At 39.7% G+C, this 23,083-nt stretch overlaps 1 protein-coding gene across 4 annotated transcripts in view; it reads left to right on the forward strand.

Moving 5' to 3' along the window:
* Positions 1-23,083, forward strand: part of LOC138696394 (rho guanine nucleotide exchange factor 17) — a 348,700-nt gene that overhangs the window by 35,159 nt on the left and 290,458 nt on the right. Inside the window, exons 1-2 of one of the 4 annotated variants that reach the window (XM_069821297.1) lie at positions 17,273-17,621; positions 20,549-22,148. In XM_069821297.1, coding sequence (XP_069677398.1) covers positions 20,775-22,148 — 1,374 coding nt within the window. In that variant the 5' untranslated portion in view covers positions 17,273-17,621; positions 20,549-20,774. Of the gene's footprint in view, positions 1-17,272; positions 17,622-17,644; positions 17,748-20,548; positions 22,149-23,083 lie in introns of those variants that run through there. The other 3 variants (XM_069821298.1, XM_069821296.1, XM_069821295.1) reach the window with 3 other exon arrangements.

The following is a 23,083-nucleotide window of genomic DNA, read 5'->3' on the forward strand; positions in this document are numbered from 1 at the left end:
TCAACGACCTGGTGTGTGAAGAGACTCTAGAAAAGTGAGTGCTGTGCTTTGATGATGGTTCTACTGAATGGACAAGTACATAATATTTAGGGGGGGGGATGTTTTGAGAATAAATAAAACTGAAAGCAGAAATAACTTGTTGTATACATATTAGTTTGCAGAAACTTTCAGTGTGATCCATAGTAATAGGATGGGAAACGGAAGTACTCCAAGAAAATCTGTTTCAACACCGTCTTTGTCCGTTACAAACAAATTTAACTTGGACTCACCTCGGTATGGAAAGACACTATGCCAGCTCTTTGTTTACAATTCAAGTGGCTTGACGTATGAATCCCTTGCTCATAAGTTCTTTTTCTCCTCCTCCTCCTCCTCCTCCTCCTCCTCCATGATTTTCATGGTAGGCCCTATTCCGTCTTACAAGTTGTTCTCCCACCTTCTTCGTGACTGTCCAATATCATAAAATCATTGACATTATTCTTTCTCTGTCCGTATATATGTATGCTGTTTATGACCAATGAAATTTTTATATTTCACTTAGTCCAGTCTCAGTTATTTGAATGTGCTTACATTTTTCTGTTATCTACATCCTTAACTTCATCTCTGAGACTCTGAGGATGTTTTTAGAAACATAATGCTGTACGCGTATATGTACACTACTTTCTGGATCTTTATCACTCTCTTTTTAAGTAGGCGGTGTCCCGAAAATGTTCATGTCAGAGGGATTAATAATAAGATCGTCTGAAAAGTCTTTTCTTATAAATGTTCTACACATTTGTCTTAGAATTGCTAGGCAACGGACTATTTGTTTATACCTGTTGTTGGTAGGCCTATTGTTTCGAAGCATACTTCCAGAAACATTTAACTGCATAATATATCTGCCTACGGATTAAATAATGCCTAATATAGTAAAACCTCGTATATTGGCCCTCGGTATATTTCGGAATCGGATATATAGGCTACTGGTGGTGCAGTCATGTCCGCCAATATTTAAGGAATTTATGTAGCCTACATTGTGATATAGCTCGCGCAAGGAACGATTACCGAAAAGCAATGGTGGCGTTGCTGTCTGTTTTGACGTATGTATGTAGGCACGCCGAGGGAGAGAGAGGTACGGGCCGATGAAGGTACTGCTTCTTCCAAGAAGATGAACAGATGAGGACATAGCTGTAGAAATGAAGAACGTAGCAAAAGAAAAATTCGAAGCTAATTAAACGCGCAACATGTTTACGAATGAAATAATAATACTGTGCGATACAAAATACGTATTCACATGCAATGGAGGAAACTAAAGTCGTAAATGTAACTATCACAACGCAAGACTGATTCTATCGATGTTATTTCTCTTCCAACTGTACTCTTCAATGTCATTCAAGCTATCTCGTGACCTTTCCTGTCGCCCGCTCTTCCTTATATCATTGTTTCATTCGCCTTCCTTCCGTAGGTATTCCCTTCTTGCGAGACCTATACACAGTGTCATGTTTTCCTGAGTTTACGCAGTCTCGTTTTGTTTTCAACAACGATCATTTTTTGTATTTTACACTTGCTATATATAATATGAATCCCATTATTTTTTTACCATGCCTCTTGCTGGTGGTGAATATACTGTTCAACCTGTACCTGCATCTCTTTCTATCATAACTTACTACTACGAACACCTGCAGTTAGGTCTATGGTAATGTACTGTATAGGCCATAGGGCAGCGATGTCAACGAGAACGCAAACCTGCTCACAGCCCGTATGCGCTGATTAGAGCACGTAAGGCACGCAGGTACAAGTCACTGGTGAACACAAGGGTTGTACATTACACATTGACGGAGAAGTCGTTCAGTAATTTCCAGGCTGACTAGACTCTTGACTTCTTATGTAAGTGAAAGATGAGGTGATGCTCTTTGTTGGTTTGTGGAAATTATTTAGTTGTAGAGTATCGGTTAGCTTTGACTGTGAAACGAGTGTGCCCGAGTTCAAATGCTGGTTGAAACAAGTTACCTGGTTGAGGTTTTTTCGTTTTTTTTTTCTCAGTCAATTAAGTACAAATACTGGGTAACTTTCTGCGCTGGACCCTGCACTCATTTCGCTGGAATTATCACTTTCATTTCACCAGAATCTAGCAATTGCAATTGATAAAAAGTCGTAAAATAAACCAAATTATATTGTTTATGTTTGCTTCAGTTATCTTACAGTAATACAAATCGATGAGAAATGGACTAGGCATTTTCTCGAAGGTACTCCATGTCACAGGATTTTGTTTCACAGCGTTCGATTTTACTCTGCCCAAGAAGTTTCAGTTCAATAATTTATTTTTTATATGAATTGAAGTGATAATTTTGGCGTAACTGTGTTGAAATGATGAGAGCTTCGGAAATTTAGAAAAAGAAGGATATCAACTAGTCAGTGATTGCGCACAGTATATTTTATACAAGATTGTTTAAAAATTGACGTTTTGTTACTTACCGGTACTGCTTAAAGTGTGTGCGGATGATAGTCCATTTTGGTAAAAAGCTCTGTCAGAAATGAGGCTGTTAGGTATAAGAATATGGAAAGCCGTGCACTTTTCAGTTGTTCTTTGTTATTGCACTTTGACGATATTTACTGCATCAGTGCCTGCTTGAAGGTTCGTACAGCATTTCAGGCGAACATCGTAGACTGTGGATTGATACGAAGGTCACGTGTAAGACCCCCTAATTGTTGTTAATGTCTGTTCATTGAGCTAAATTGCTGTAGGTATAGTGTTGGCATCCTGTGCTCTCCACATAACCTCATTATAAGATTATGTGTGACACACTTCATTTCCTTCGCTGGAATGTGGGAGGGTACTTGCTCTCACATTTGGGTTGAGATTAAGTTCAGAGTCTTCCAATAAGGCGTCTGCTTCTGGCAGACTTGTTTTTCTAGGGCCGAACGCGGGATGGCTCCTTGCACTGAGACTACATTGGCTCTTTATGCGATGATTGTCCCAGTCCGACAGGTGGTCTGGGTGAAATTCGGGAATGCGATGCTGATAGATCTCAGAACCTGAAAGCCCCAAGCCTTTAGAATATATATCGGCTTTGGAGAGTCGTACTACCCCCAAGATTTTGCCCCAGCCTATTTGTAACTATTGCATATTACCAGAGCTAGGAAGTGGTACCAAAACTGTTGTGTGAGCTTGAATGAAAAGTAGTCGCGGCTGTCAATGTCGAGAATCAGAACGATAAACATAAACAGCCGGGTGGTAAGCAAACATGTGCTCCAATCGTCCACGACCTTAGAACAAGAAAATAATAAACGAATAATATAAAAACAAAAACAATAATTTGTAATTATAAACTTCATAACTCCCAATCTAAAATAATTTACCCATACATATAAAAGTAACATACAAAGTAAGGGAGAGTTGTCTAAAAGGAGATGGTACGGAAAAACAGGATACCACATTTATTTCGTAGGAAAATGCTGCCATCTCTCAAATGAGATATGCATTCCCTTCCTATACGCAAGCTCTTCACTGGAGAGCCATTGCTTGGTGAGAATTCCCTCGTGTGTGTGTTGTGTGAATCAGAATTTACAAAAAGCCATGTTTCCTAAAATATTTTCCTCATTTTAAGATGTTCATAACGAGGCATTTAACTTCAACAGCCAATAGGTAAGTGTTTGAAATAATTCTATTGTTATTAGTCTTCAATTGTGGTTTAGTTAAATTCGATATCTTTCTTCGTAACTATCAGTGCTTCATATTTTAAATTTCAACGCGTGGTCTGACAAAACGAGATAGTGTCTTGTTATTATGAAAATTCCCCAAGCTCATGATAACAAAAACTTTTATACAATAGCAAAGGTTTTCCTTTTTTAGACTGGATCAATTTTGCTTCATCCATGGTTATGGCTGAATGTACTCTACAGAGGAAAGAGGGTAGCCGTTTCCATAGTTTCGATGAACAATGAAACAGGAAGCTAAGAATACTGTTGATGTAATATTAAATAAAAGTGGACATTAAAAAGTGGATATAAATAAAAGTGGACATAAATTAAAGTGGACTTAAATAAAAATGCACATAAATAAAAGTGGACTTAAAGAAAATTGGACATAAATGAAAGTGGACATAACAGTCATGGACCCAAAAAAATGGACGCACATATAATGTGGACATAAATGAAAATGGACAAAAATATTAGAGGACATAAGTCACATGGACATGCTTTCAATGGACTTAACGTCTTGGAAGCGAGGGAAGGCAGCAATATTAACCTCTTCACCTTACAAGAATGAGCTTGTAGTAGCTGTGGAATAAAGGGCAAGAAAAATGATAAAGAAATAAAACTCTAAGAAATCGGCAGTAGGCCTAAGTGTGGCAATACGTTTTCTGTGGAAAACAAAAAGTCGAAAAGCAATTCAAGAAAAGTTAGGTCCACTGATCCCTTAAACAGCTCTGAGGAGGAGGAAAACGAGGACAAAGATGAAGCATGTTTTTATTGCAACGACGTCTATCCAAATTCAAAATCGGAAGAGGGGTGAATCCTGTGTGCCCAGTGCCAAGAGTGGACTCACGAGGAGTGTAGTGACATAGATTCAGAAGATTTTGTAAGTGAACATTTCTCAATTTGAATAAATATAATATTTATAACAATTAATAGCAATATAGTGTACAAATTGACATAGAAAAATGTGTTTTGTTCATACTCATGTTTTGTGTGCAATTTTTGTTACTTATTCATTAATATTACAACAATATCAATTGATTTATACAGGGTGTTTAAAAATACGGGGCATAATTTCAGGTATGTATTTCCCACATGTAGACAATCAAAATAGTTCATTACAACATGTATCCGGAAATGTTTCATTTCCGAGTTATGGCCTTCACAACATTGAAATTCACCGGAACGTTTTTCTTTCCGCAGATCGTTGTCATTACAGAAGATGTTCAAAATGTCCACCTCCTGCTTGAATACAGACCTCACATCGATGTCTGATTGATCTGCGAACACGATCCCAAACTCCAGGAGTATTGCGTATGTCCTCAGAACATGCCACAATTCGATTCCGAAGGGATTCCAAATCAGGCACCGGAGACGAATAAACCAATGATTTTAAATGGCCCCACAAGTAGAAATCGAGAGGGTTCAGATCAGGTGAACGTGGAGGCCAAGCAATTGGGCCACCTCTACCTATCCATCGATCAGGAAACCTTCGATCCAAGTACCGGCGAGCCGTACGACTGAAGTGTGCAGGAGCGCCATCATGCAAGAAGTGAATGTGTTGACGATTGATCAGTGGAGTGTCTTCTAAAACACGAGGTACGGTATGGTGTTTTCCAGGAAGTTTGTGTACGCCTGCCCCGTAAGTCTGTTTACAAGTACATGGGGTCCAACTAATCGATCACCAATGATACCGGCCCACATGTTGAGGGAGAACCGCACCTGGTGATGAGATGGAACAGTTGCATGTGGGTTTTCATACGCCCATACATGCTGATTGTGGAAATTTGTTGTGCCATCTCGTGTGAACTGTGCTTCATCTGTAAATAATACTAAGGCAGGAAAGTTGGGATTTACACCACACTGCTGCAAGAACCACTGACAGAACCTAACTCGTGCAGGGTAATCTGCTGGTGACAGGGCCTGTGCACGTTGCAAATGATAAGGATACAATTGATACTCTTTCAGCAGTCTCCAGACAGTCGTATGAGGAACATTGACTTGCAACGCTGCCCTTCGTGTGCTGATAGAAGGAGTCATGTTCACAGCCTCCAGAATCTATCTCCTCCTGTACTTCTGGAGTTGTAGATCTTGGTCGTCCCCTTCCCAAACCAGGAGAGTTAAATTTTCCATACTCGCACAGACGGTAATGGAGACGTACAAATGTCTTCCGATCTGGACATTGTCGCTGTGGGTACCTCTCCTGGTACAAACGACGAGCCAGCGCAGCATTGCCGTCCGCCTTACCGTACATGAAGTTTATCTCTGCCAGCTCTTGATTTGAATACATGTCGCACAGTCTAACGCCTACACAACACTGAATGTAACCTTGGCCTCGGAATGAACTGTCGGAGTGCCCTCTTAATGTCTCATTTGACGGCAACGACCTGCGGAAAGAAAAACGTTCCAGTGAATTTCAATGTTGTGAAGGCCATAACTCGGAAATAAAGCATTTCCGGACACATGTTGTAATGAACTATTTTGATTGTCTGCATGTGGGAATTACATACCTGAAATTATGCCCCGTATTTTTGAAACACCCTGTATAACTATCCCGTTTTATCCAACTAGTTTGGCAAAACGGGACACTTGAAAACTTTCAATAAACATTATTTTCCTCTTAAGCATTGTGGTACAGAACAAATTTCCAAATCACTTATTAAAATACATTTCTTAAGGGACACATAAACAATAATTGTTTCTTATTCCTCTCAGTGATCTCGAAGATATTAGCTGTTTCGCGCCAAGTATCTTGTTTTGCCCAACTCTCCCCTATAGAATTGTGATTCTAACCTCATTATAACAAATAACAATGAACATTTTCATTTTATCAGAAGGAATACTCCTTTCATGTTCAGGAAAAAAAACATTTTTGTACTCTGAAAACATTCGTTCTAAGTCATAAGATATTACTGGAGCAAATCTGAAATATGATACAGAATTTCTTACTATCATCAAGTGAACAACTACTTTGTGAATCTCATAGTGTATCTCGTATGTGGTACATAATATTAAACCCATAATATAATTAATTGTTTTCAAGAAACATTTTCATTTCTATTGGAATGACAGCTAGGAAGTTCGTATCATAATTCCGATGTTGAACTTTGACTGTAACACAACCGAATGCATAGCAGCACGAGACGTCAACATTTAACGAAGAATAATCCGGGAAAAAATAAACGTTTTACACAGTCCTGTTTGTATAATCATTTAATAACAGATGAGTTTACTTATGCATAATATTAACATTACGTAAATAATACAATAATAACAGAAAAGCTCACTTTGTTCAGAACCCAAACTATTAATATAAATTAACATTCTTCAAACTATTCACAGCTCCACAGAATGATACCATGCGTTTTTTATGTGAAGTGCGTATCGTCTGTAGCGAGCGGGAGCAGAGTGAGGCTCTGGTGACATAATTATATACTCCTCGCTGTACTGTTTTGTTACGAACTTGCTACCTATGCATATTGATATTATTAATGAAATGAGAGAAAGATGGAGAGCGTTGCTGGAATGAATGGAGTAACGAAAACATCTACAGAGGATATCTCTGGAGCGTCTGCTTTGTCCACGACATAGGCTATTCCATCAGAGTCAGATCAGGTATCGAACCATGGATATCTGGAAGGAAGACTAATACTCTAGCGCTGAGCCACAGACACGGTCAAGGCTTTTGTTTCAGTGGCTGTAGTAGTAGTGGTGGTGGTGGTGGTGGTGGTGGTGGTGGTGGTAGTGGTAGTGGTAGTAGTACAGGGACATCATTTTATTTTTACTTCAATTTTTATTGTACCTGAGTTTTTGAATGTACTTCACTCCCACCCCTTCTACTAATGAAGTTTAAACTGTTCTCCAGACAGAATCAAGGCCGCATATAGTAAACAGCACTGAGTTATTGAGTATAGTACGTTCCAGAAATATGTTCGCGTTTTCCAGTGACGAAAGAACTTTCAATATTGAATCATATTTTCGCACAGGTACTGTCGTCCGTTTGCCTACGTCGCATCCCGAATTCCCCCACCTGCTTCTGCACGCCCCTCTGTAAAAGCAGGGTTGTCTTAGCTCTTTTCTGAAAACATTAATTTCTGTTAGGAATTGGACGTTTACGTAATATTATACAACTGTTTAAAATAACTTAAATAAAAGGGCCTCGTTAAGTAATTAACTGTCACGTGATTTCCCTCCTTTCTACGATCCTGCGGCATAACCACTTGGACGGACAGTAGATAGCATGTCTGAGTAATTTTATCTGTGCGGGTCGGGCAGAAGTCAAGATTGAATTTACAGTACATAAGGTACTTTTTTATAGAGTAGGTCCAGAATTATTTCAACATGAGTTACTAGTACGAAGGACGAAACTGGCAATTGGAATTAGATGCAATAGTCTATAGTGCGATAATATGCACAAAAGAATTGAAGCCTGTATCGAAATGAACGGCCACTATTTTCAAAAATGTGTTTAAATATCCATATTATTATTATTATTATTATTATTATTATTATTATTATTATTATTATTATTTTTTTTTTTTTTTTTTCAATTGAACTTCATTCTCTAAATTGTACTCTAATGTGCTGTAGACAGTATAATATACACTGCATAATGAATACGTTCGCATGAATAGCTCAGTTCGTGAGTAAAAACACTTATTCTTAATACAGTACTGCATTTTGATTAAACAAAAACCTAATGGAAATTATCGAACTCAAAATCGCGATATTTCCTAGTTTACGTAAATGGATGAAGTAATTTTCTTCCCTCCTATACCTAGTAAAGTGATTTGTTTGTGTTTTACGCCGGTATCATCGAACTCCAGTTGTGGAAGGAGGTAGCGAACGGTGTTTCCGGTTCATTAAAGGTATAGCCTGGTTAATATTAAAAATGCTAGTAAAAATAAAATGATGTCCCTGTAGTAATTATAGTAGTAGTGATAGCAGTAATTGTAATAGTGGCGGTGGTGGTAGTAGTAGTAGTGGCTATGTAGTAGTAGTAGTAGTAGTAGTAGTAGTAGTAGTAGTAGTAGTAGTAGTAGTAGTAGTAGTAGTAGTAATATGTAATTCTACATTTTATTGTCTCTGATCACGTTGGAACTAATGTGTTTACATCCATTGTACGTATGTTGAGGAGGTAAGTACGAGGGAATGGGTTAGCAAATACATTTATACAATAAACATGTGACTGACTGGGAGGGTTAGTTTAGCAGAGGCTGAACTATTGATCCTAATAAGTTGCTGTTACCTGCTTATCATGGAATTTGATTGCGTCACAAGTGTAACTCCCCTGCCTAAGAATGGATGTAACTACAGTAACACACAAGGTATACATCGATCCTTAGACAAAACTCCATATTGTTTATTAAATGTTTTTGAAACTGTGGTATTATGACTGTTAAGAGTAAACTAAGGAATTTATAATCTTTTTTTTTTAAATTGGTTATTTTACGACGCTTTATCAACTGCCATGGTTATCTAGCGTCTAAGTGAGATGAAGGTGATAATGATAGCAAAATAGTCAACGGGTTGAGTAAACCCCGGAAAAAACCTCAACCAGATAACTTGTCCCAACCAGGATTTGAACTTGGGCCCTCTCGTTTCACAGCCAGACATGCTAACCTTCAGTCCAAAGCGGTGGACTTAAAAATCTTCTCAGCTAATGACCCAGTCAATTTTATTTCTTCCTCCTGATCAGTTTCTGAATTATTCTTTCTTCACTCACTCATTCTAGCACATCTTCATTTCTTATTGTCTGTCCATTTCACACGCTCCATTCGTCTCTATATACCACATTTCAAATGCTTCCAGTCGTTTCTCTTTACTTCGTCGTGATGCCCATGTTTCTGTCCCATACAATACCACATTCCACAAAGCATTGCATTGATTCTTCCTTAGTTCTATCTCCAAAGGTCTGTAGAAAATATGCCCTTTCCTATTAAATGCTTTCTTTGCCATTGCTATCCTATTTTTGTCTTCTTGGCAGCAACTCGTTATTAGGTAGTTATATTACATCCCAAGTATTTGAAGCTGTCTCACTTGTTTTACTTCTCCATTTCGAATTCGCACCTTTACCTTCTTTATTTTTCTTGCGATAATCATGGTCTTCGCTTTGTCTCTTTATCGTCATCCAATACTGCTCACAGCTGTTATTTACCTCCATTAGCTGGCTAACTGACTTTGCGAGGACTGGACGGGTAGGCAAGTTTTGGCTCAATGTGGGCCCTATATATGCGATGATAGTCCAAGCCTGGCAGGTGGCCTAACCTATATACATAATTGAAGACCTCCCCGGAAGAAGGATGTAACATCAAATTCTTCAGACACGTGATGTAAGTGGAAAAAGTAATTTTAAAGCATTTGTTTATAACAGTAAATTATTGCGTTCAGTGGCTGAATGAACTTGTATCCTTATTTAATCAAATGGTTATGATAGTAAATATTAGGGCTAATGAAGTAGGCCCCTGAAATTATTTTCCTTTCTCCTGAAACATAAATTACAGTTTTGTTGGTGACACCTACTCATGTCCTTGTTGCATGGAGTCTCATGACTGCGCAGCGGCGCGGCGTCGATGTTGTAAAGCGGTGCTGGCCGGTTTTACCGATATAAAATCGCACTTTGACTTGAATCATGGTAGAATTTCTAAGTGACGACACTCATCTTGGATGCATGCCTCGCACCTTGTAAATATGTTACCAGCGAAACGGCCAAGTTACTACAGCTTTATGATGGAAAAAGATTGTCAATATTTTCCTTTAATTCATCCTGTGCGTGAGAATTATTCACATACGCACGCACGCACGCACGCACACACTCTCACTCTCCCACTCTCACTCTCTCACCCTCTTTCAATTTCTTTCGAAAATAGAAATAATTAATATGTGAGGGATGGGGGAGACCACAATCTTCGACTAGTCACACGATTATCAAAAATCATTGTAATACAGTTCATTGAGAAATGTGGAGTGCGCAGTTGTTGTTTTGTGCATGGTATGGCAATAAGTTATCTATTGGTTTGTAAATTAACTGAAGGACAGATTTTTATCAATAACATACAATTATTAGGCCTATAAAGAATTCACTGTATCCTGGAAACACAGGCCTGATTGTTTTACGTACACTTATCTAGCACCAAACCTAAATTTGTAAAGAAAACTTTGCCACTAACTTGTAAATAATGGTTTTAGCCAGGGTTTAAGCTAGAAAATAAATAATTGTCGCAAAAATGCAAAAATGAATAATTGTATTTGTGCAAATTGTGAAATGCTTGTGCAGTGTTATAAATAATTGTGCAGAAAGATAAAATTAATGAAGTATACAAAAACGAAAAGTTATGTAATTTGTTTCTTGGAGTTTTATTACTTTGAATCTATCTTATCACATTCTAGATAATATATTACCCATCCAAGGGGAGTGAGGACCCGGCGGTTCTGCGAACTAAACTGTTTATTTGTTGTGGTTGTGAGTACATTTGCGTGTAACTAAGTATGTCACTAACAATTATTAACTTTTAAAATTTTATTTATATAATGTAACAAGATTTTTTTTCTTATGTCCAAGGAAAAATTATGCCATGAAATCTCGATAAATATGTCGCGTGGTCGAATCATAATCATGACGTTGCGTTAGTATCTGGTGCTTCAGTTGCCTCTACAGTCTGACAGTACCGTCTGCAGGACGGTCTAGTTCGTAGACAGAACGAATGGCACGCTCATCTGCCATACCCTCACTTATGTAAATAAATCATTAGACGTAGGTATGTTTAGAATCAATTACTGCTGAATTTACATCACATTAAAATACGTTACTTTATGGGCACTCTAAATATTGAAATTCTTCACTAGTAGACCCTTCAAGATTTATTGTTAGCAGAGTGCTAACTCTTTTTACTGAAAGGCGGTTTCTAATTCCAGTTTTTACAAGATTCATGCAACTAAATCCTCGCTCACAATTTACGATGGAATTATATAAATAAATTAGAAGAGATTGTTCACTTAACTTACATGAATTGCACCAACTCTTTGAAATCAATTCCTGAACATCTATTGCTCAATATCTTTTTGAACATTGTCCATGCCATTAGCATTTCATTTAAATTCAGATTAGTTCAAACACATCTGTGATTTCATTTTTTCCATTACCATCTTCGTTTCTGAATGTTGTTGTCGTATTTTTGCACATTTACATTCAAAGTTTGCTGCATTTTTAGAAGTCAAGTAGCAAAATGCGACAAATGCGACTGTGGCTTAAACCCTGGTTTCAGCTGGAATCGTACAATTTGGACATTTTGTGTGACATTTTCTTGGAAATCTTTAGCATGACGTACTCTTCACACAAATATCTTCTGCGTGCGTTTCGCTGGTTTGACTCCGTTAATATGAATCATGATCGATGCAGGCAAGAGATGAAAGCTCATGCAACCAATTCGGAGGTAAGATGTGGTCTGCACGATGATCCTTCCAGCCGTTACATCTGGTTTTCGAAACAGAATATCGCTGCCTATCGTAGCTCCTCAAATTCATCACGATGCTGGGTGGGCACCGGTTCCATACACTGACCGAAACTTCATGAGAAATTCCTTTCCTATGAGGACTGCCCATAGATTAAGTTGTCATTCTGTAACGTGAGTCAAGGCATGATACCTCAGAAGACTAGAAGCCCACAACGCGGGACAAAGGCCGTAGGGCTATACTGTATTATCGTATTTTATTACATTAATTTGAGCATAGATGATTCACGCAATCATTCGAATTTCCTTAAATCCTCTACAGATTTTTTTCCTTGAGATCTTCCCATTGATAAAAACAATATGGATTAAGTTCGGGGGAATCTCGGAAAGAACAAATGACATTTTGTTCGAGAACGAAACACAATTGAAGGGTTCAGAGCCATAGTGGGCCAAGCGTCATTTATTAAAAACGGAGAAAGGAAGGGTTAAAGTTAAGTGAATACCATAATTTGATGAAGATTGACATATTATTTAGTTTTAATGTGCATACTTCATATTACTTACTTTCATGAAATTATGGCAAGCACTTAATTTTAACCCTTGTTTTCTCCATTTTTAATAAATGGCGCTTGGCCCACTATGGCTATGAACCCTTCAAATATAATGCACCCTTGAAATAACGAACAGTACATTTGTTGCATGGTCTCTTTGAAAATGTCCGTATATATTTTATTAATTTGTTAGTTTACTAAATAATTATGAAAAAGCCACCCTATAATCACTACTATTTGAAAATGCATTCCGATCAATTTATCGCATTAAAAAAAATGTAGGGGAGATACAGATAACCAACAATACGTTTTTTCAAATGTCAGGTACAGTAAAATTGGCAAGGGATCATTGTATAATTTTTATTATTAGGCCTACCTAATGAAAAGTCTCCTAACTTACGTAATTTCGCAGCTAATTTGTAAGATGCTGGCAATCTTTGAATCTATTATATGTCTGCGAACAATTTTTTTTTCTAAAATGAACCTGATGAAAAATATTGCGCGTATATATCTAACAGACTATCAAATGGTAACTGCTTTATGTTTATGTAGTACATTAACAGTATTCATCCTAATATAGACAGACTCGTCCTGAATAAACATTATTGGCGATCTAGAGCTTGTCAGTGATTTTTAAATGGGTGCTAAGCCATAATGACCATCATTATGAATGCTTATATTACGTATTTTATTTGATTTGAAATGTTTGATGTGATAGCATAGAGATAGAAGTATGTCAGGGATGCCATTTATTACCTACCCTGTTCAACATCTACTTGGAGGATTTAGTGAAGAATTGTTTTCAGAACATGGAAGGAGTGATAGTAGGAGGAAGAAGAATAAATTACATAAGATTTGCTGATGATACGGCGTTGTTAGCAGAAGAGGAGATGATACTAAGGGATATGCTAAAGGATAGATGTGAGTAGTATGGAATGAAGATAAATGCCAACAAGACGAAGACCATGGTCATAGGAAGAAAAGTAAAGAAGGTAAACTTACCAATTCTAAATGCGGCAGTAGAGCAAGTAGACAACTTCAAATACTTGGGGTATGCTATAAGCAGTAACGTGAGATGCTGCCAAGAAGATAAAAAGAGAATAGCAATGGCAAATGAAGTTTTTAATAGAAAAAGGAACATGTTCTGCGGACCTCTGGAGAAAGAACTAAGGAAGAGACTAGTGAAGTGCGTTGTGTGGAGTATAGCATTATATGGGGCAGAAACGTGGACATTACGACGAAGTGAAGAGAAGCGACTAGAAGCATTGGAAATGTGGATGTGGAGAAGGATGAAATGGACAGACAGAATAAGAAACGAAGCTGTGTTGGAAAGAGTGGGTGAAGAAAGAATGATGCTGAAACTGATCAGGAAGAGGAAAAGAAATTGGCTGGGCCACTGGGTGATAAGAAACTACCTTCTGAAGGATGCACTGGAAGGAATGGTGAACGAGAGAAGAGTTCGGGGCAGAAGAAGATATCAGATGATAGATGACATTAAGATGTATGGATCATATGCGGTGACTAAGAGGAAGGCAGAAAATAGGAAAGACTGGAGAATACTGGGTTTGCAATCAAAGACCTGCCCTTAGGCAAAACAGTATTAAATGTGACAGCATGTCGCATTAGTTTTGTAAATTCCAAAGCGGAAGAGCAGTCAAGTTCAAGTAGTTACCCCTTTGGTGTAAACATAGCAGCTACGTCCGAAATACTGTGGAAGGAGTGAATTTCATCATGTATATCTCTCCTCCTTTGTAACCATGTTTGCTTTGGTCCATTGTGCGCACTATATGCGATGACTATCTCAATACGACCGGTAGCCTGGGTGGCATTCGTAAATCGGATGCTGACAGATGAGCTATCTTGCCTCATTCCCTCATACCCTGATATAGCCAGGTCCCATTTATCGGACGAGTAGCCTGATAAGCCCTAGGAGCATGGAGCCCCAACCCCTTCCTATATCAGCATCGGAAACCCGTACTACTCCCTACCTCATCCCAGCCTATTTTTATTATTGCAGATAATAGATGAAATGAGGGAGGGGTGGAGAAAAGCCCTCTGCAACGTCTGCTTTGTCTACTGCAAATTCCACCACGACTCAGCCGGGGATCGAACCTGGGCCGCATGGACGGAAGACAAGGGCACTAGCATTTGAGCCACAGACGCGATATAGGGCCTACATTACACTGACAGAAGTGAGTGCACGATGCTATGCAGAGTATCAACGGAACATCCGTTATGCGAATATACAGGCTGTAGTCTATAGGCATATATTCACTTGTCTTCTTAAGCCGCGTTTACACGATACGAGTACAGTCGGACCGAGTACACTCGTACGAGCCAGCTCATACAAGCACACTCTTAGAAATTTGACACGTATCGTCGATCGGATCATGTTGGAGCTAGAAATGTATCAAACTCTTTCTCGTATAGCAAACAGAAGAAGTAAGAGCCTCAATTGGATTCTAAGAAGCGACGAATTGGGTGCATCTACGTACTAATTTAACATTAAACCTGGATCCAAGTTTCCCTAACCCTTCTTTACTAAAAATTAATGCCTCTGTATTTAAAAAATAACAATAATACGAAATGACTATCTACTTAAAAGAGGCTTTAAAATTTTTCATTTTACATTAAATGAAATGACACATGAAACGTTATACACCGTATGTCCCCAAAAAGTACATTTCAAGATAAATTAATTATTACATAGGTACGTAATTATGTCTCCAAGCAAAGACTTGTTAGGACTAAAGTTTTGAAGCTTAATGATATCTAAATTAATTCCTCTGTAAAATTATCCTAAACATAATCGGTACGGAAATTATGATAATTACGTTATCTTTCTGTGGAGTCTTTAATTTCAGCGTAGACCTACCAGTGTATCAGGAAAGTGTGTGCACAACTTACACGCGTTGTGGCAGAATAATTAATTTCACATTATTAAGGTTTTCTGAATGAACCTAGTCACTTAGATATAGTGTTAAAAAGTAAGAAATGAGTAATTTTGTATTGTGCATATCAATAGCAAAATAAACAAAGTACTTAATAGTATTAAATATATTTTGGTGCTGAATCTAACCTACAATTTTCTTCTTGAAGTTCTTCACTATAGAGGTCCGCGCATCTTATTTTTGTATTCAAGCAGTCTTAAGTTCCATATCACTTCTTCTTATTTCGTACAGCGCAACTAAGCACCGAACTCTCGAACAAATTACAATATGTTCATAATATGTGTATAAGATATGGGTGCAAGTCTGACGATAGATCATATTTCACCATTTTTCGAAACCTTATCTTGGCTCCGGCTTAACGATCACAGAACTTTACACTGTCTTTCTCTTCTACTTCAAATTCTGCACACTTCAACCCCAAGTTGTCTGTGGTATCGTCTTGTGTATTTATGCTCCAACCATGACCTGAATACTCGATTTCAGATCACCGGTACATTGAGTATACCTCATCATAACACTTCTCGATACTCTTCATTATTCACCGTTTCAATTTCTCGTCATTGGAACTCCCTACCTCATACCTTAAGGAGCTGTCAGACATTTACTAAATTCAAAACCCGGTTGTCAAATAGACTGCTTAGACTGTGAGCTTTCCTAAAATATAATATTTTCTAGTATATGATTTTTATTTTTAACATACAAATTTTCTTTATTATTTTAACAATTCGATTCACTTTGCTATAATTTGTTTGATTTTTAGAATTACTGTGTATGTAACTAAACTTGTTTTCATTTTATTATTATTATTATTATTATTATTATTATTATTATATATTGTTCATGTATTTCTGCTATTGTATTGCTATTGTTCTAATACTGGTTGAGTGGAAGAGAAGGCTTTAAGGCCAGAAGAAATAAATCTACTACTACTACTACTACTACTACTACTACTACTACTACTACTACTACTACTACTTCCACCGTTCCACGCTCTGTCCATTTTCTTGAGCGAGATCTTTCAACGCTCCGCTATCCGCCGCCATTTTAATTCACACTCATATCCGTGCATACTCTTAAAAAGTTATCGGTGTCCGAGTGCACTCGTATTACTTGTTGCTACGATACGAGTAGCGTCCGAGTGAGTGTCCGAGCAGACTCGGTCCGATTGTACTCGTATCGTGTCAACTCGGCTTGACTAACAACTGAAAGAACTGCTCACTTACCAATCAAAACTGAAACTGAACGCGGCGCTATTTACAGTTTGTCACATCCATCTGTGGATAAAATTACACCGTGAGTGAGGCAGCCTTTACACTTCTTTACAAGTTGCGTTTTTTTTAATTAATTTCTTCCATTGTTATGGCAATTTTTAACGCCTAAAATCGAGGTAGTTTAAATTTATCAACCTCTTGTCTCTTCAATCTTGCCATTTCTTTCCGCTCGAAGCTGTTTTTCCCTCACAGATCAGAATAAACATTCGCTGTAGCCGCGAGTCTGTTGCTCTCCCTACGTCACGTGTGTTTTATTTACCAACAGTGTGGACTCGTGTGTCAGTTGTGAGTTGTGCGCTGGTCCGCATCTCAGAACGCGGATCAAGTCCTAAATGCGCACTGCCGATCTCGGCGTCTTGTTGGCCGGGCCGGTTGCTTAGCTGTCGCTTGCTTTTGTTTCCCTGGGAGCGTCGCTCTGTTACTGTGTTCCAGGGACGGTTTCCTGGTTCTGTGGTTTCTTTTCCAACAATCTCCTGACGAAAAATGGAACGCATTTGGCGTCCGTCACAGACATCGCCGTGTTGTCGTCACCGGAGACTGGCTATTATGTTCCTTGGACTGACTTGTGTGTCGTGTGGGAGTGGTCATTAGACCGTACATGTGCGGTGAAGAGTGCAATGAGTACTCGGGCATTTAACTTATACTCTTAGTTGAATTTCTCGCCGTTAAAGACTGTTCTTCAAGCTATGAAAAAGAAGAAATATTGAGATTTGAAAAGTGAAAGTGAGTTGTTTTGGGTGTACGCTCTGTGTTTTAGAACCAAATATAGCAAATTATTGACAATATAGGAAATGCCTAAACAATATTAATTTGTAAAGCGTTGTAATGTTGCAACACAAGAACTCAAAGGTAATTTGGGCTCCCAACATACCTGATGGTGTTTTATTATTATTATTATTATTATTATTATTATTATCACCATCATCATCGTCATCGTCATCACCATCATCATCATCATCATTATCATTATGTTTTTGTACCTATTGTTAAACGGATTTGATTAGGGACGTGTCTGTATTTTGAAGGTCTGTTCTGTCAGTACTTAATAATAATAATAATAATAATAATAATAATAATAATAATAATAATAATAATAATAATAATAATAATAATCATCATCATCATCACCTGTTTTACGGGTTGTCTTCAGGGGAATTTATCTTGCCACCTTGTTGTAGGTCGTCCAATATCTCGATATCTCTGTGATTTGTAATTTAATACTATTTTCGGTAGCCTTAAAATATTCATTCTTAAAATATACCTGTACCAGTTGTGTTTTTATTGCGTAATAGTTTCTTCTAAATTATATATATATTTAGTTATCCACGGATATCTGTATTTCTGTTTTGTCTAAACGGATAACACCAGCTACTGCTCTCAAAATTTCATTTCTGTAGTTTCTATTCTTCTTTTATCCTGTTTCTTTATTGTCCAGTTCTCGCAGCTATACATCAGCATCGGAGTTGCTAAGACTTTATAGAATTTCATTTGTGTATTTAATAGTAGAACTAGTCATAATAATAGTAATCAATCGTCATCGTCATCATCATCATCATCATCATCATCATCATCATCATCATCATCATCATCATCATCATCATCATCATCATGTATTTGACCCTTTGATCCGTTCCGTCTCCAAGATTTATAGCTGTTCTCGCCATCAGGTCTTCCAATTCTTTTTTCCTGTGCTTAGTACCTTATGATTGTAATGGGATTCGGCTTGTTGGCATTCGCTTTAAATGTAAATACCAGTTTGTTTTGTATTAATCAATTTTTGTAATTATACTTAAAATGTTTAGTTCATAGTGTATAGACTCGTTTGTTCTATGGTGAAGGAGTGTATTCTGTCAGAGGTCTAAGTAGACTACTTGCATTTCTTCTGCTTTAATTGTTTTCCTCTGTGAAATTGTTAAAATCTAATTTTGGGATCCGTATAAAATATAGGCAATAATAATAATAATAATAATAATAATAATAATAATAATAACAATAACAATAACAATAACAATAACAATAACAATAACAATAACAATAACAATAATAATAATAATAATAATAATAATAATATGCTAAACATAAACTATTGTTACACAAGTTACTAATGTGTCCGTATTTTAGCGTCCAAAATTATGGTAACCCTAGATTTTATTTGTACGTAGCTAGTCAGCGATGTATGCAATGGAGGGGAAAAGGAACCGGCTATCATACCGCATTATTTTCTAGACTAGTTGCCTCTTGATATCGCTTGTGAGGTTCAGACCTGTCTTCAGACAGTTGACTAAACAATATCCATTATTATATTTATAAATTAGGTATTTTACAATTTAAGACTTTGTAATTAATATTATATGATGTCGTAGGAGTAAAAATTGTACATGAGGACTGTTTTCTCGAAATTATTGTCTTTGTTTACAGGACATAGTATAATTACAAATTTTTCGTGTACTATGATAAACTGAGCCTTCTAAATATGTGACGTTCTGAAAGGCTACACTTACTTGTAGAACTAGTTTTCTCTTCGCATCACATTTTCACCACAGACAAAGTTGGTGATATTAATTCTCCGTTTTCAATAGGCATTTAGAAAATAGTGAACGTAATCTTAGGCAGATCTTTTGTCATAACTTATATCGACGTCGAGAATCGAAGTGTGTAGTCCACTTTTTAATTAACTCCAGTAACATTGTCTCAGTTAATTATCTTAGCATGTATGATGTGGATAACACAGCAGTTAGTGTAAGTTTGGCAACATGTTGCGGAAAATTTGATGAGCACGTGGGAAGCTGTGGGGTTGGCAGGAAGTGGGGCGAGTAAGAAGCGAGATGGGTAAGAAAGCGACATCGGCGCTCGAGGGGCACAGATTCATTTGCCAGAAGAAAGGACTGCGTCCCTTTAAACTTAAATTTAGACCAATACGTATATGCATTTTTTCTTGCTAAAGTGTGCCTAATATTGTTTTAGACGTAAGTTTTAATAAAAAATGTGGATTCTTCATTAAGCATGAACTGAATGTTTGCCTGAATAATTATACGTTATATGGAAATACTTTCAACATGATTTAGTGGGATACACGCGCTTTAATAGTTTCTTGTTTAATTAAACGTTTAAACCATTTTAGCCTAATTAGCTGGCCCTCTGTATTGTGTTCGGGAGGGGAATTCAGTACTTCATAATTTATGACACTTTCTTAGAGATAATAGTAGTGATGTATGTAATCAGTGGCGTCACAGTTGTCTTAGCTACCCTCGTAAAGTGTGTTGGGCCTTTCTAGAAGAGACTACGTTTTCGTAATTATTATTATTTTTTTTATTCTTTCTTGTGTTATAAAATTGATATTAGTAGCACGACATAAAACAGTTGCGATTTAATGAGTCAAAGGACCTTAAAACTAATTTCGAAGGGGGAAGCGAATTTTACTGTACTCCAGCGCTTGTAGCGACAAATTGAAAGTTAATAATATAAACTCAGTACAATGGGGAAGCTTGCTCGTTGAAAATGAAGGTCAGCTTTGGTTTTCCGGGTCACCGGTATGGAAAGCCGATGTGCTACCCGTTTCTGCTAGTGCGCTTCTAAGATACCCAGTGTTGTCAATGAGCCATGCGTGTACAACCTGTGCATGTCGCCTACAGTGTGTTGTTGCCTCTCAGTTGCAGGGGCGCGGGCTACGTGACGATCGGGTCGACGCGCTACGGAGTTCGGCTGGCTGCCGAGGCGCCGCCACCGCGCGGGCACCAGCACCGCGACGACGGGGAGTGCTGCTGCGGCGGCGTGCAGCTGCCTTGGGGCCGCTCCCGGATCCCGCTGCCCTCTATTAATAGCGGCTCAGCAGTGCAGCAGCGCGGCAGCTCGCAGCAGGATGGCGGTCCGCTGACCATGCCGCGCCGCGTGCTGGTGCGCCCCAAGCCCGACCTGCCCGCCTACCTGCGTCTCTGCGGCGGCGCCCCCTCGGACGACAGAGGCAAGAGGGCACCCGCCCCGCGCTCCAGCGACAAGGCGGAGCGCCTGCGCCAGCTCACGGAGCGCCTCAAGGGCTCCGCCCCGCGCCCCGCGCCGCCGCCCGAGATGAAGGAGGACGACGTGCTGGAGTGCGTGAGCCTGCGTCTCGCCAAGCCGGAGTCGCGGCCCGTCGTGGGGTCGTACGCCCAGCGCACCATCCCCTTCCGCAGCGCTTCCTTTTCCCAGGTGGACTTCTCGTCGGCCGACGGCAAGTACATCCGCAGCGCCCCCAAGGCCGCCGCCGTCGGGGGTTCGCTCACCCTGCCCCGCAAGAAGGCGCCGGACGCCGAGGAGCCCGCAGGTTCGACGCCGTCCGTCGATTCCGCCGTCGGATCGGATGAGGGCAGCGTGTCCAAGATTCCCGAGACGCCCGACGCCGCCGCAACGCACAAGGCGCCTGGCGCTCGCTCGCTCACGTACCCGCTGCCCCGCCGGGGGTCGCGTCCCGACGATGACATCCCCTTCAGCTCCATCGACGGCAACGGGCTGAAGAGCCTGCAGCACCGGGAGCTGCAGGAAGTGACGGAGGAGACGGAGGCTAGTCAGGCCGGTTGCAATGAAGACGTCGAGTCGCCTCAGCCGGCGGAGAAGAGTGGTGAGATCTTTGTGACGCAGTGGCCCAACGGGGAGCGAACAGAGGACTGGCAGGCGGAAACTCCCGAGTGGGACAGTGCCCAAGAAGAGTCCCAGAGCCCTGAAGAAACTCCCCGCTGGCTAGAGAAGCCCAAGCTTGTGTACCAGAGTTCGGAGGAGAGGGAGGACGACGGGCGACCACCCCCGCCGGCGAGAGCGGACTCTCTCTCGGAGGGAGAGAGTGACCAGGGCGAGCGCCCATCTGCTCCTTCACCGGCACCCCTGTCCGACTCGGAGGGGCGCCCCCACACCCCGCGACGCTACTCGAAGCGTCCCCTGCGGGGTCCTTACGGCCAGATGCTGGAGGCGGAGATGAGCAAGGCGGCGGAGAGCAGTCGCATGTCGCGGCTACAACTGGAGTTCCTGGACAAGATCGTGCCACCCCCCCGGTCGCTGGACGACTCGCAGCTCGCGGGGGGCTACGGTCGCGCGTCCCCCAAGCGCAAGGTGAGCGCCAACATCCCCTACCAGGCACCGCAGAGCCCTCCGCCCCCGCCGCCGCAGCCGTGTCACCAGCGCACCACGTCCAGCCCCTCGCAGCTGGAAGGGTGCGCCGCACCTCGCCCCGAGCTCTTGGCGGAGTTGCTGCGGGGGAGTTCCGAGCGCGTCTACAGCAAGGTGAGCTTTCCATGCTGCGTATGTGCGTGTGATTAGGGTTCAATCCCCAACAGATGTTAGAATATTTGCTATGTTCGCAACGACTGGAGAGCAGGTTACCACCGAGTACTTCACTTTTGTCTTTGTGTTCATTCCGTTATCACTCCATCGACCCTGAATAGCTTGCGTAGTTGAGAACCTGTCATCCACTTCTGATGACAAGCGTTGACGCACAAGTTCCTTGAAAACAATTTTTATTATAGTGATGGATGACAGTTACAACGAATATTTTATGGGGCATATCTTGTATTCTAATTATCTACGGTAATGTTTTCATTGTGGTTTGTGGGGAGGGATTAGGCTGCATGTTAGAACAGCGCTACATCTGTAGTGCGTGCCTAGTAGCTGTTCTGCGGTAGTTGTGTTCTTCGTAATTAATGTATTGTGAGTTCTCTGATGTTCCGTGTGCAGAAAGTTACTTTTAATGTTTTATTTATTTGACAAGTCAGTGTCTGAAGAGTTTGCCATAATTTATCCCATATTTTTGTTTAAATTTGAAATATTTTACTATAAAATTATGAAAACATGTTGTCAGTAATATTGGGGTGGACACTTCAGTATCAATGTCGAATAAAATGGGGCGAAGTGTAGACTAGTTGAAAGAACGTGCGCGCATTATTGTAGCGTGTTTGTTCACGAAGAAATTAAGCATTTACGCACGTCAGCGTCTTGTTGCTAATGATCTAACGGCATGGACACTAAACCTAGTGGAGAATCACTATAGAAGATTATAATATTTAGTCAAAATATATTTATAATAATTTTAAAACAATACAGAAATTGAAGAAGTTAGAAAAAATGGCACGTTGCGCCTCTTTAATTCAGAACAACTTCCGTATAGGTTACTCGTTAATACGTATATCGCTTTCTTTTTATCAGCAAAAGCTTCGCCTCCA

The sequence above is a fragment of the Periplaneta americana genome, chromosome 3 (genome assembly GCF_040183065.1).
Source record: "Periplaneta americana isolate PAMFEO1 chromosome 3, P.americana_PAMFEO1_priV1, whole genome shotgun sequence".
In the NCBI taxonomy this organism is placed as follows: Eukaryota; Metazoa; Arthropoda; class Insecta; order Blattodea; family Blattidae; genus Periplaneta; species Periplaneta americana.